The sequence below is a fragment of the Cherax quadricarinatus genome, chromosome 69 (assembly GCF_038502225.1).
Source record: "Cherax quadricarinatus isolate ZL_2023a chromosome 69, ASM3850222v1, whole genome shotgun sequence".
Lineage (NCBI taxonomy): Eukaryota > Metazoa > Arthropoda > Malacostraca > Decapoda > Parastacidae > Cherax > Cherax quadricarinatus.
The window spans coordinates 5,522,604-5,537,938 of NC_091360.1; the positions used below are offsets into that span (position 1 = coordinate 5,522,604).

The 15,335-nt window shown below is 44.4% G+C and overlaps 1 protein-coding gene across 3 annotated transcripts in view; it reads right to left on the reverse strand.

Annotated features, from left to right (window-relative positions):
• Positions 1-15,335, reverse strand: part of LOC128701873 (glutamate receptor 1) — a 1,634,372-nt gene that overhangs the window by 106,363 nt on the left and 1,512,674 nt on the right. For all 3 annotated transcript variants that reach the window (XM_070099830.1, XM_070099829.1, XM_070099831.1), the window contains exon 13: positions 2,044-2,289. In XM_070099830.1, coding sequence (XP_069955931.1) covers positions 2,044-2,289 — 246 coding nt within the window. The remainder of the gene's footprint in view (positions 1-2,043; positions 2,290-15,335) is intronic.

The following is a 15,335-nucleotide window of genomic DNA, read 5'->3' on the forward strand; positions in this document are numbered from 1 at the left end:
TGAACCCATGACAAATGAGTTCTAAAACTCACGGAGGTTTAAGCCCAGCTCATTCTATGGTTTTTTTTAGTAACATCTATGCAAAATAATTGAAGGTAGAAATCTTGACTTTTAGAAATACTGATGCTCAGTTACAGTAGTATTAACATTCGCCCGAAACATCAGTAAACCGATATTTGGCACTAAAAAATGCCAGACTTACACACAAATATTTCCACCAGAATGCCTGAAAAACCTGACTAGCTATCAAAAAGTCGGAACATGTAAACAAGTTAAGGGAGGCGGGGGAGGGGGTGAAGCATACAAATGCATTCACTTATTATCAAGGTCCTGGGACCTTTATACTTGAAAATACGTGACTCGCTAATTTTATACAGGCTGTATAAAAAGGCATGAGGGGGAGGGGGAAGAGGTACGGAAAGGAATTAGAGTAAGGAGGAAGAGAGAAGATCGTAGTAGTTGTAAAAGGCGGAGGGCGCAGAAGTGGTGTCGCCCTAAGATATTTTTTTTTTTCCGCAAGTACACTTTCCATGCTACTTCCCTTTGCAGTTAACTCCTCTCAGCCTCACAGCTCTATGACAGTTCTTCTCAACCTCGCAGCTCTGACAGTTCTTCTCAACCTCGCAGCTCTGACAGTTCTTCTCAACCTCGCAGCTCTATGACCATCACGAGTTTGATGCACATTTTTCAGTATAATAATGGGAGCTGTGTTTTACTTTTTCCAGATTCCAGAATATTTGAAGGCGTCTTGATGGTGGTTTAGAGCAGCATCAAAAATTACTGCCTGACCCTCACCAGGTGCTGTGTGATCCCTACGGGCTTAGTGCTTCCTCGTAACAGTATTATATTTCACGGGTATCCAAATAGAATATTTTAGCTCAAATTCTGGAGCCCTGTCAAGAGGTTCGGTGCTTGGTTACAACTGAATTTTCCAACAGGACAATGACCCGAAAAAACATTAAAGTTTATGGCCACTTGATTATGGAGGCCAAAAAAAAAAATTATTATTTATGGGAATCGCTAAATCCGTGTGGTTTATTCAGCCTATGGAATGTTTGAGCAAGGAGTGTTGGAGGCATGAACAACCTTCAGCAAGTGCTGGAGGGTCGAACAGCCTTCGGTAAGGAGTGTTTGAGGGTCGAACAGCCTTCAACAGGGAGAGAGAGAGGATGAAACAGCCTTCAGAAAGGATTGACAGAGGATGGAACAGCTTTCAGCAAGGAGTACTGAAGTCCTTAAAGTTATCATAATCGAAAGATTTTGCTAACTATAATTACCTGAAGTTTGACTAAAAATACAACAAACCATCTATGAGGTCTAGTGCAATTATTGCTACAATCCTCGTGAACTGACTAAAAGACCTGAAGCGGCCGATGCATTGAATAGGTGATTAGCAGCCTCCTGAATGTTTGGAACTCTTAATACCTGAGTATACCAAGGATATGAAAGTAAATTATACAGACAAACGAGTCTCAGAAAGTACGTCTTCTGTCTAAGGGTGGTTAGGAAGTGAGATGATCTGGAAGAGGAATTGGTAGCATTTTTCACGTACAGTTTTAGTAGATAGAAGCCCAGGAATAGTGCATCCTCTCTCATAAATTGTGAGAAAGTTAGATATGGAGTAGACTCGAGGCTATTTGATGGTGAGAACTATTTACTTCTACTTAAATTAAGGGTTATTGTGTATTAACTAATTATACGCGAGTCGAGGACAGAAAAACAGAAGTTCTCTCTCACTGTCATGCTAATGCGGATTTCTACCCTAATTCAAAATACACAGATCAATTTCAGCCATTGTCTACATAGGAATAATAACAGAAGAATAGAGGAACACTGCAGCAAGCCTACTGGTCCATACTAGGCAGGGCCTTATCAAAACCACCCGTTCCCACCCAAGTATTTGTCCAACCTTTTCCCCAAGTTACCCAAGAATTAGCCTCTGTTATCCTACTCGGCAGACTGTTCCACACATCAACAACTGTTGTACCAAAACTTTGAAGATTCATATTAATTCATATTTATATTAAATCCAAGTTACATTACCTTCCACTCGTAGGGGCTAAATCTACTGACGAGAAAAAGCACGATGGACACTCCAACGTAGGCGAATACAACACACGTCCAGATCTCCTGAGAGAGCGGAGACATGAAGCTGAAGACGCCTGGCTTCTCCTTTACTGGTTTCTTGATCATGATGGAAATCCCTAGAGTCATGAAGGGCTTAGTGAAGTCTATCACGCGCTCCCGAGATGAGGTGATCGTCAGCGGGGCGATGGCGATGTCAGCTTCCTGTCAGGGAGACGCAAGATATAGGCATGTTGACACGCACAGGTGAGAGTTGAGGTGTTAGCGATATGGTGTGTGTGGGAGGGATGAGAGAGAGAGAGAGAGAGAGAGAGAGAGAGAGAGAGAGAGAGAGTTTAAATGAGCAAATGTAGGTAACAGCTCTTAGCTTGTAAATAAAGTTAGGAATCCTTACCCTAGCCTTGTTAAACCCTATGTAAAAAAATAGAGGAGTTAGTGAAAATCAATTATAATGATGCATGTATTAAATTTCGATGGTACCAGAGAGAAGTGAGTTAGAATCTATTAGGGAAAGGTGTGATAAGAATGAGGTGAAACAAAGGGATAATTAATTTACTAATGGTAAAAAATAACTTTGTTTAAAAATGAACTTTCTGGGTTAAACACTCAAGTTTGTAAGTCAATATGCTGATACACACACAGTCAAAATCTATCAAACCAGAGCTGTGAGACTTCAGTAGGGCAATGGGAACAGAGTCAAGTATTTCAGTAAAGGATCATCACCTACTGGAGCTTCAACATGACTTTAGTTCCAGCAGAGTATCAGCAGTTCTTATTTGTGAATTATAATATCTGAGAAGAGTTTATCCCATACACGGGCAGAATAAAATTACCAGTAGGGCATCTTCCTCCTCCCAGAACGAGGCAAACAGAAATTATAAAAAGACAGAAAAAAAAGAGGTTTTTGGGAAAGGAGTGAATGTGGTTGACAAAATATCTACATTTATACATTAACATAAACCGATGTAGTCATAAAATACCTAAAAATGAATAGAACAGAAGGCAGAGAGGAGGGGGAGGTAGACAAAGGAAAGACATAAGAAAGGGAAAGAGTACGGAAAGAGTAGGGAAAGAGTAGGGAAAGAGTGGAAAGGTACGGGGAATGGGCAGTGAGGAAGAGGAAATAGATATGAGAAGGGGAAAAAGAAAGGAGGAATGTGGGGAAGAGAGAGGGGAAGGCAAGACGAGGGTAGAGAAAGGGCAGAATGCCGACTGTCAAAATTACATCTGATGGTTTATGATCCAGCAAGAATACAGAGGCAATTTTCGCAGATATTTTGTTAACAACGGTCGTTTATTGTCTTGTAGACTCCTGTTTTACGACTTACTGGCATGCTGGATGTACATGCACTCGCATACATTACTGGCATGCTGGGTGTACACGCACTCGCATACATTACTGCATACATGCAGGTAAGCAAACGCACAACATACACTATGTGCACTTGCTCTATCACACACACACACACACACACACACACACACACACACACACACCATACAGGAACCATACATAGTTTTAAGACGGGGTTTGATAAAGCACATGGAGCAGGGAGAGAGAGAACCTAGTAGCGATCAAGAGGCGAAGCGGGACCAGGAGCTATGAATCGACTCCTGCAACCACAAATAGGTGAGTACAAATAGGTGAATAACAGAACCGAGTGAAGAATTAATATTGACAGTAGCAGAAAATCAATCTATTTTCAGCCGTATATGCTAAAGTCTGAGGAAGGGATTTTTCCTGAGCGTAACTCAAAGATTAAAGACAATAAATCCTAAGACAAGTGGATGCTGAAGAGGAGCAATGAAGCGGGTTACCGTTCCAAGACTTGATGTCAGCTGCATTTAGAAGCAAAATGAAAGACGACTGGGAATGAAAGTTAAATACTTTGTGGAGAGAGGGAGACAAGGCTAAATAATTACTACTGGGAAGCGAATAACAGACGAAAAGCTCACTTGCAGCTGAAGAAACTGTCCAAATTCCGAGAGAAGAGGCCAGTGGTGGGACAGGTGGACCAAGATGGACAGCAGAGATACAAGAATCTAAAATACACAAATAACCCGCACATAGGAGAGAAATTTATGACAAGGTGTCGGTCCAGTTTGGGCCATTAACTAGTTAATGGCTCAAGTTACACCCAAACGTCGTCACAGGTTTCTTTCTTCTATGTGCGGGTTATTTGTGTATTATTCCAGTCAAGGTATTGTGCCTTTTGTTCATTTAGAAATTAAACTTATAAGTAACATGACTTGAAATACAACAGGAAGAAAATTTTCGACCTTGGAAGGTATTCAACGGACAAAATGAAGTAATGTTGATGGAATTACCGACAATATGTTAGATAAAAAGACACAAGTGCAACTAATGTGACATTTTATTGTGGTAACGTTTCGCTCTCTAGAAGCTTTGTCACATTAGTTCCACTTGTGTCCTTTTACTTGACAAAATACATCCGATCAAACTGATCCTTGCGATAGAAAAAGCAAGAGGCAACTACATACGGCGGGTACATATGGCGGGTACATACGGCGCTATGTACATACGGCGCTATGTAGCGCCGTATGTATCTGGATGGTTACAGAACAGAGCAGTGGGGACAGCTGAAGGAGAAAATATAACACCAGCAAACACATGGAAAAATAGGGAGAGAGAAAAACTGGAGCAGAATCTCAAGTCTCCAGATTTGTACCATGTAAAGCGACCCCCCAAAAAATTCTTGTCTGGACCCTACCTCCCTTCATATTCAATCGATGCAACTCTAAACTAACCACACCCTACTCCACATTCTACCTCAGCTACACCCTCAATCATGACCCCCTCTTTTAGCCCCCATTACCCAGCCCTCCTTCAACCCCATCCCTCATTGACGACATCCTCAATGCCCTACTAATGAAGTCTCACAGCTCAGGCTGACTGTTTTCAAAACCTCGTATGAACACCATCCTGTATAATGGAAGATGGCAGGGAAATAAAGTTAGCTTTCTTCCCCCCAGTGTAGCTTATGAAAAATATGGTAGTAATATACTTATGTATCCAAGTTGGCTTAGTATGCTTAATACGGTAAGGTCATTGATGGAGGGAGGCTGGTAAGGTCATTGATGGAAGGAGGCTGGTAAGGTCATTGATGGAGGGAGATTGGTAAGATCATTGATGAAGGGAGGCTGGTGAGGTCATTGGAGGGAGGCTGGTAAAGTCCTTGATGGAAGGAGGCTGGTAAGGTCATTGATGGAGATTGGTAAGGTCATTGATGGAGGGAGCTGGTAAAGTCATTGATGGAAGGAGATTGGTAAGGTCATTGATGGAGGGAGATTGGTAAGGTCATTGATTGAGGGAGATTGGTAAGATCATTGATGGAGGGAGGCTGGTAAGATCACTGAGGGAAGCTGGTAAAATCATTGATGGAGGGAGGCTGGTAAGGTCATTGATGGAGGGAAGCTGGTAAAATTATTGATGGAGGGAAGCTGGTAAAATCATTGATGGAGGGAGACTGATAAGGTCATTGAAGGAGGGAAGCTGGTAAGGTCATCGATGTAAGTTGGCTGGCAAGGTCATTGATGGAGGAAGGCTGGTAAAGTCACTGAGGAAGGGAGGCTGCTAAGGTCATTGATAAAGGCTGATAAGGTCATTTTAGGAGAGATAAACCTTGAAGCACCCAAATGGAGCCACAATGGCATCTTCGGGTGAAAATAATGACAACCTCTCCCAAAATATTCATAATTATGAACAAACTTATCACAAAACTTCCCTCGTTAACTGCGGCAGTATATCGGGGCCCTTAGCACCAGGGCCCCTAACACGGGGTAGCTTACCTTAGAGCCCTTACTCCGGGACCCATAAGGAACCCTTGTTTGGACCAGTAGGCCTGCTGCAGTGTCCCTCCATTCTTATGTTCTTTAACAACAGAACCCTCTCACACACCGCGTTCCTTACAGTAGGGCACTGACACTAAAGCCTTCATATCGGGGCGCCTACACCAGCGGCTCCTAACACCGAGGGCCCTGTTTCTGAGTCCTCGTACCAGCTCGCTACCACCAGTGTCCCGCAGAACACTAGCTCAGTCATTCCTTAGACATCATACACTGATGTTATAATTCTATTTCCTCTTCCATCTCTACTCCATCTCAACTCCCTCTTTTTGAAGTGTTGAAGATTGTGGTTAATGGCACACAGTATATCTGCTCTCTCCCTGAGGACCCACGGGTAGATGGTGTCCGGTCCCATTGCCTTTGATGTATCAAGGTCACTTAGCAGCTTCTTCACCACCTCCTCAGTTGTGTTCATATCGTCCAGCACCTGTTGGTCTATTCCCTGTTGGTGTCCCCCCTCTGTCCTGTCTTCCCAGGGTCCTTCCCGTCTCCACTGTGAATACTTCCTTAAATCTCCTGTTGAGCTCCTCACATACCTCTTGATCGTTTCTTGTGAGTTCCCCACCTTCTTTCCTCAGCCTGATCACCTGGTCTTTGACTGTCGTCTTTCTCCTAATGTGGCTAAACAGCAGTTTCGGGTCAGACTTGGCTTTCAATGCTATGTCATTTTCGTACTGTCACTGGGCCTCCCTCCTTATCTGTGCATATTCGTTTCTGGCTCTTCGACTGATCTCCTTGTTTTCCTGGGTCCTTTGCCTTTATTACAGCCCAGGAGTCCAAATGGCCTGTTATCCAGGGTGTAAAGGGAGCAAAATAAACACAGCAGAAAACTTTTGACTTGTATTATCCTTCACCAATTTAGAACAGATGTACACTATATACACTATGCACAGTGATAGGTATTAGTGCACTCCACGGTAAGCAAGGCAGAATAGAAGCCACTAGAGAGCAGACCGTGCTTCAGCCAGCTCTAGAATGGGAATGGCAAGGGCAGACAGGAGAGTGGTACCCACATAACCTCTGCGATTGCCAAAACCATCTTTTCATTGGCTGGAACCTGGGTACTGGTTGAACGACGGGGCCCCATCGTCAACCCTCAGTCATCTGGTTCGCTGGTTGGGGGAGATAGCCTGTAAATGAGGGTGTGTACATGCGCCGAATAAAGGTTACGTACTCTTTACATGCCACACCTTCTATACCTCTTCCATTCTCTAATGCACTTAGTTTTTGCCTCTCTGCACCTTTGGGTAAACCAAGGACTCGCTTTGGTTTTCCCATTGTTTCTGTTGCTCTTAGGAACAAACCTTTCCTCTGCCTCCTTGCATTTTGTTGTTACATACTCCATCATTTCATTTACTGTCTTTCCTACCATTTCTCTGTCCCACTGCACCTCCCACAGGAAGTTCCTCATACCTGTGTAGTCCCCTTTATAATTTGGCTTTTCCCATTCGACTCCTGTTACCCTCTCCACCTGTAACTCTACTATGTAATCAAAACTCAGAACTATATGGTTACTAGCTCCGAGGGGCCTCTCATATGTGATTCATCAATGTCTGAGCTACTCAGGGTGAACACAAGGTCCAGTCTTGCTGGTTCATCCTCCCCTCGCTCTCTGGTAGTGTCCCTGATGTGTTGATGCATGAGGTTTCCCAGTACCACATCCATCATCTTGACTCTCCATGTTTCGGGGCCCCCATGAGGTTCCAGGTTTTCCCAATCGATCTCCCTGTGGTTGAAATCACCCATAACCAGTAACTTTGCTCTGCACGTTTGAGCTCTTCGTGCCACCTCAGCCAGTGTGTCCACCATCGCTCTGTTCTAATATTCCTCTCTTGGCCTCCTGTAGTTCTGTGGTAGGTTATACATCACAGCAATGACTACCTTATGTTCCCCAGATTGAACTGTGCCTGCTATGTAGTCCCTTTCTCTAATCTCGTCTATGCCCTCCATTTCCTCGAACCTCCATCGGTTTTTTATGAGCAGTGCAACCCCTCCTCCCCCTCTGCTCTTTGTATCTTTCCTCAGGATCTGATATCCCAGTGGGAAGACTGCATCTGTTATTGTCTCAGTGAGTTTCGTTTCTGTGACTGCTATGATGTCCGGGGACTACTCGTTGATTCTTTCGTGCCATTCCTCGTATTTATTTGCTATTCCATCTGTTTTGTGTGCCACACCTTCAGCTTCTTGTCTATCACGGTGGACCTGGGAGAATATTGGGGTTGGGGTGGAAGCCCTGGGGGGGGTTATAGGGGTTTTTGGTGTGGGTGGGATTTGTGGTGGGGGAGTGAGGGCAGAGTGCCCATAGGGAGCTGCTGTGGCAGTGGGATTTGTGGTGGGGGGAGTGAGGGCAGAGTGCTCATAGGGAGCTGCTGTGGCAGTGGGGTTTGTGATGTGGGGGTGGGGGCAGAGGGAACAGTGTGTGGGTGTTGGTTTAGATTGCTCAGCTGCGCTGGGGTTTTCACACTGTGGGTGGGATTTGTGGCACGGGGGTGGGGCAGAGGGAACAGTGTGCGGGTTTTGGTTGAGGTTGTTCAGTTGCTTCGGGGTTGTTGTGGTTGGAGTCCTTCTGTGGGTGTCTCTGTAGGGTGTATTTGTCCTTCCACCCGAGTCTGGGTTCTGCTCGTCCTCGTCGATGCCTCCCGTTCCTCCTTTCGTTTTTCTACCCTCTCAATCTTGTCCTTTCCTCCTGTGTTCTGTCGCGATCGAGGTACACACTTTGGTACTCTGATTTGTCCCTCAGTCGTGCTTTCTCCTGCAGGACCCTGGTTCGAGCTGATTCTGCCTTGAAGACTACTTTGACAGGCCGTCTCCTTCTGCGTGCAAACTACCCAATTCTCCGAAAATTTGCCACCTGGGTCATGTCTCCCTCTCCTATTGCTTTCATGATACCTTCGATCGCTTTCTTCTCTCCCTGGATTCTTTCATCATAGGTTTCCCCTTCAACTTCTTGGAGCCCGTAGACAAACACTGACTTCTCCCTCTCCTCCTCCCACTCTCTCTCTCTTTGTGTCCTCTGAGGTGTTTTATCTCCTTCCATCGAGATGTTCCTGCCTTCCACCCCTGCCCTTGCTGCAGCCCCTATGCACAGTGGACTGTCTTCCCTGCTCAGCTGTTCTCTGCCACTGTAGTTGACTGTTAGAGTCTCTGCATAAGTCTTGTCTCCTGCATTGACTGCAGGATTCACGATTAGTCTTCCTGTACTTATCTTTTCCTGACTCCCTACAGCCCCCTCGTCTGTGACTGGTATAGAAGTCCCTGATATCATTACTGTGCTGTCATATGTCTCTCTATTCTGTTTCAGGTTTTTTAGCTCCTCTTCTAAGCAATTTATCTTATCTTCTACTGCTAAGACTTGCAGACCCCACTTCCTGCTCTCTCCAGCTATCCTCTCCTCCATTACCCTGCCGAGCTCTCCTAGCTTCCTTCCCCACTCCTCCTCCATTTTTGTGAGCTCTACCTCCCATTCTTCCCTCACAGGTGTGTGTGTGTGTGTGTGTGTGTGTGTGTGTGTGTGTGTGTGTGTGTGTGTGTGCGCGCGCGCGTGTGTGTGTGTCTGTGTGTGTGTCTGTGTGTGTGTGTCTGTTAGTCACCATTTTGTTACCATTCTGTCCTAGGTACATGTCGACTAGTCATGTCTGTATGTCTGTTTGTCTGCCTGTCTCTCTGTGTCTGTTTCTCTGTCTGTGTCTCTGTTTATCTGTGTGTTTCTCTGTAGCTCTCTCTGTCTGCTTCTCTACCTGTTTCTGTATGTGTGTGTGTGTGTGTGTGTGTGTGTGTGTGTGTGTGTGTGTGTGTGTGTGTGTGTGTGTGTGTCAGTATCTGTGTCTACATTTAAATGCGAATTCAACCTTTGGGATATGAAGGCGAAAAAAAAAAATTCACAACACGATCAAAATTTCCATTTGCACTGTTTGGATTTGATGTGCTAGCAGCGTAACACGAAGAGACGGCTAGGACAGGCATACACGGAGACAGGACGGATGAATGACGTGGATGACTACTGACGGAGGAAGTAGACAGTGAGACGGAATCACACACTTACACGCTTCTCCAATACAACGAGATATGAAAATTCTACCAGAATTGAATTATCGTCAGGCCCTCAAAATCAACCTTTATGCACTGAAATGCCACTTTAAAATTGATATTACTACTACTACTACTACTAATAATAATAATAATAATAATAATATCTTTCAAATTCATAAGAATCGGACTTTGGATAACATTAAGAAGATTCTGTCTACTTATAATACCAATAAGTTCGTCATGCAACACCAAGAAGGCCAGTAATAATAGCACCAAGAAGGTCCAGTCATAATAGCACCAAGGTGGTCCAGTCAAAATAGCACCAAGAAGGTCCAGTCATAATATTACCAAGAAGGTCCAGTGATAATAGTACCAAAAAGGTCAAGTCATAATAGCACCAAGAAAGTCCAGTCATAATAGCACCAAGAAGGTCCAGTCACAATAGCACCAATAAGGTCCAGTCATAATAGCACCAAGAAGGCCCAGTCATTATACCACCAAGAAGGTCCAGTCATAATAGCACCGAAAAGGTCAAGTCATAATAACACCAAGAAGGTCCAGTCATAATAGCACCAATAAGGTCCACTCATAATAACACCAAGAAGGTCCAGTCATAATATTACCAAGAAGGTAGAGTCTTCTTATTAAAGCGTCTTAGTATCACGCGACGACATTGTCTCACACAAGAATATATATATTCACGCAAGAAATTAAAAATAGCTTCCTCGAAACAAAGCAATTACAAAAATACTTTGAAGAAAGAGTTGTAAAGAAACGTGTAGAAAAATTGAGCAATAAAGTTAAAATGAGTGGAGAAAAATTTAATGAAAAATAGGTAAAGGAAATAATGATGTACAAATACGAAACAAAGCCATATATATATATATATATATATATATATATATATATATATATATATATATATATATATATATATATATATATATATTATATATATATATATATATATTTAAATAATAGGTAAGAGATAATCATGAGGCTTTCGTTAGTACGCAATTTAAAATAGGTTGGAAATGTTCATGTGTGGTTGTGAATTGGACCTGCCTACCATGGGTTAGTAGGCCTACCGCATTACTCTTCCAGTCTTACGTTATGTGAGAGGGAAAGGGGCGAGAATGAGGTTGGAATGGTTACGAGGAGGTTATGAGGAGGGGGATGAAAGAATTAATGGGATAGGAATCAGGGGGTAGGAAAAGAATTTTGCAAGTGATGAGTTAAGTGAAGGGGCGAGGGGCAAAAGTAGGACTATTATGAAGCCTATTTTTTGCCAGCCTGACTGCCTAACTACCTGGTTCGTTCGTTCGTGTTCGTGCTCGTGTTCGTTATCGTGTTCATTCTCGTGTTCGTCCTCGTTCTCTCTCTGTCTCCCTCACACACACACACACACACACATCCTGTTATTTCCGTGTGTGTGTGTGTGTGTGTGTGTGTGTGTGTGTGTGTGTGTGTGTGTGTGTGTGTGTGTGTGTGTGTGTGTGTGTGTGTGTGTGTGTGTTAGTGAAGGCAGCGTCTTTCCCTGTTAAATGAGATATTTACCTGACCTTTAGTAGTTCATCAAATTTTATTATGCAAAATTAGCTAGATTGGTGTCGTAAACAAACTTGAAGACTTTAATCTCGTGCGTCTTCCTGTGTGTGTGTGTATGTGTGTGTGTGTGGTGTGTGTATGTGTATGTGAGTATGTATGTGTGTGTGTGTATGTGGTGTATGTGTGTGTGTGGTGTGTATGTGTGTGTGTGTGTATGTGTATGTGAGTATGTATGTGTGTGTGTGTGTATGTGTATGTGAGTATGTATGTGTGTGTGTGTGTATGTGTATGTGAGTATGTATGTGTGTGTGTGTGTATGTGGTGTATGTGTGTGTGTGTGTGTGTGTGTGTGTGTGTGTGTGTGTGTGTGTGTGTGTGTGTGTGTGTGTGTATGTGTGTGTGTATGTATGTGTGTGTGTGTGTATGTATGTGTGTGTGTATGTGTGTGTGTGTGTATGTGTGTGTGTGTGTGTGTGTGTGTGTGTGTGTGTGTGTGTGTGTATGTGTGTGTGTATGTGTGTGTGTATGTGTGTGTGTATGTGTGTGTGTGTGTCTGTGTGTGTGTCTGTGTGTGTGTGTTTGTTTTAAATTAAGAACAAGAAGAGTAAGAACAAGTACAATCTCCATAAACAATGTGAACATAAAGCTTGTAACCAAATCCACATGTTCACTAATTTCGCATTAAACGAGAAGAGCCAAAACCGTAAGGTTCATACGGCCCCTAAAGAGTAAGAGATCACGAGGTTTCATCCAGGGAAGGATAAGGGGCAGCTAATACCTTGCATCAAGAGCTCATTATCATTCTGGATCTTGATAAGACATACTTGCAACAGTTAGGTATCTTTATTTCGAAACGTTTCTCCTGCACAGTAGGCTTCATGTCTTACCAACCTGTCGATGTTGTATTCTATTTTCATAGTCATTCTGGATCATCCGTTAAAAGAGTGATAGAATAATAACTTGCCTTTCACCCATGGTGTCTCACTCATGGTGTCTCACTCACGATGTCTCACCCACGGCGAGTCTCACGCCCACTGTGTGTGTGTGTGTGTGTGTGTGTGTGTGTGTGTGTGTGTGTGTGTAACCTACCATTCATTATCTCAACCCAAGTATCCTGCTTCAGCGGCTGAGAGTTATTCCACTCATCCACAACTATTGCAAAACCAGTGCTTTCTTATATCCTTTCTAAATCTCAATTTATCCAACCTGGACCCATTGTTGAGAGTTCGGTCCTGGACATATACACCACGTTAATTAAATTCCCTTCATTAATTCCTTTTGTCCATCTGTTTACTTAAGTTATATCACCACCTTCATTCCACGTTTTATAGGGAGCAAGTTTAGTGCCTTGAGGATATCTCAGTAGGAAAGGTTTCTCTTAATGGGAAGTAATTCCTCATCCAACTCTTCCCATGTTAGTTCCAAAACGTCTCATCTCTCACGCCCAGCCTCGTTCCCCCTCTCTCTTACTCCCAACCTTTATCATCTCGCTTACTCTTACTCCCAACCTTTATCATCTCGCTTACTCTTACTCCCAACCTTTATCATCTCGCTTACTCTTACTCTCAACTATACGCTCCCTCAACCATACCCTCCCTCAACCATACCCTCCCTCAAACATACCCTCCCTCAACCATACCCTCTCTCAACCATACCCTATCTCAACCATACCCTCTCTCAACCATACCCTCCCTGAACCATACCCTCCCTCAACCATACCCTCACTCAACCATACCCTCTCTCAACCATACCCTCTCTCAACCATACCCTCTCTCAACCATACCCTCTCTCAACCATACCCTCTCTCAACCATACCCTCCCTCAACCATACCCTCTCTCAACCATACCCTATCTCAACCATACCCTCACTCAACCATACCCTCTCTCAACCATACCCTCCCTCAACCATACCCTCTCTCAACCATACCCTCTCTCAACCATACCCTCTCTCAACCATACCCTCTCTCAACCATACCCTCTCTCAACCATACCCTCTCTCAACCATACCCTCTCTCAACCATACCCTCTCTCAACCATACCCTCTCCCAACCATACCCTCTAACAACCATACCCTCTCCCAACCATACCCTCTCCCAACCGTACCCTCCCTCAACCGTACCCACTCTCAACCATACCTTCTCTCAACCATACCCACTCTCAACCATACCTTCTCTCAACCATACCCTCTCTCAACCATACCCTCTCCCAACCATACCATCTCCCAACCATACCCTCTCCCAACCATACCCTCCCTCAACCATACCCTCTCCCAACCATACCCTCCCTCAACCATACCCTCTCCCAACCATACCCTCCCTCAACCATACCCTCTCTTAACCATACCCTCTCTCAACCATACCCTCTCTCAACCTTACCCTCTCTCAACCATACCCTCTCTCAACCATACTCTCTCTCAACCATACCCTCTCTCAACCATACCCTCTCTCAACCATACTCTCTCTCAACCATACTCTCTCTCAATCATACCCTCTCTCAACCATACTCTCTCTCAACCATACCCTCTCTCAACCATACCCTCTCTCAACCATACCCTCTCTCAACCATACCCTCTCTCAACCTTACCCTCTCTCAACCATACCCTCTCTCAACCTTACCCTCTCTCAACCATACCCTCTCTCAACCATACTCTCTCTCAACCATACCCTCTCTCAACCATACTCTCTCTCAACCATACTCTCTCTCAACCTTACCCTCTCTCAACCATACTCTCTCTCAACCATACTCTCTCTCAACCATACTCTCTCTCAACCATACCCTCTCTCAACCATACCCTCTCTCAACCATACCCTCTCTCAACCTTACCCTCTCTCAACCATACCCTCTCTCAACCTTACCCTCTCTCAACCATACCCTCTCTCAACCATACTCTCTCTCAACCATACCCTCTCTCAACCATACCCTCTCTCAACCATACTCTCTCTCAACCATACCCTCCCTCAACCATACCCTCCCTCAACCATACTCTCCCTCAACCATACCCTCTCTCAACCATACTCTCTCTCAACCTTACCCTCTCTCAACCATACTCTCTCTCAACCATACCCTCCCTCAACCATACTCTCTCTCAACCATACTCTCTCTCAACCATACCCTCCCTCAACCATACTCTCTCTCAACCATACCCTCCCTCAACCATACTCTCCCTCAACCATACCCTCTCTCAACCATACTCTCTCTCAACCTTACCCTCTCTCAACCATACCCCCTCTCAACCATACCCTCTCTCAACCATACCCTCTCTCAACCATACTCTCTCTCAACCTTACCCTCTCTCAACCATACCCTCTCTCAACCATACCCTCTCTCAACCATACTCTCTCTCAACCTTACCCTCTCTCAACCATACTCTCTCTCAACCATACCCTCTCTCAACCATACCCCCTCTCAACCATACCCTCTCTCAACCATACTCTCTCTCAACCTCTCTCAACCATACCCTCTCTCAACCATCAACCATACCCTCTCTCAACCATACCCTCTCTCAACCATCTCTCAACCATACTCTCTCAACCATACTCTCTCTCAACCATACCCTCTCTCAACCATACTCTCTCTCAACCATACCCTCCCTCAACCATACTCTCTCTCAACCATACCCTCTCTCAACCATACTCTCTCTCAACCTTACCCTCTCTCAACCATACTCTCTCTCAACCATACTCTCTCTCAACCATACCCTCTCTCAACCATACTCTCTCTCAACCATACCCTCTCTCAACCATACTCTCTTTCAACCATACCCTCCCTCAACCATACTCTCTCTCAACCATACTCTCTCTCAACCA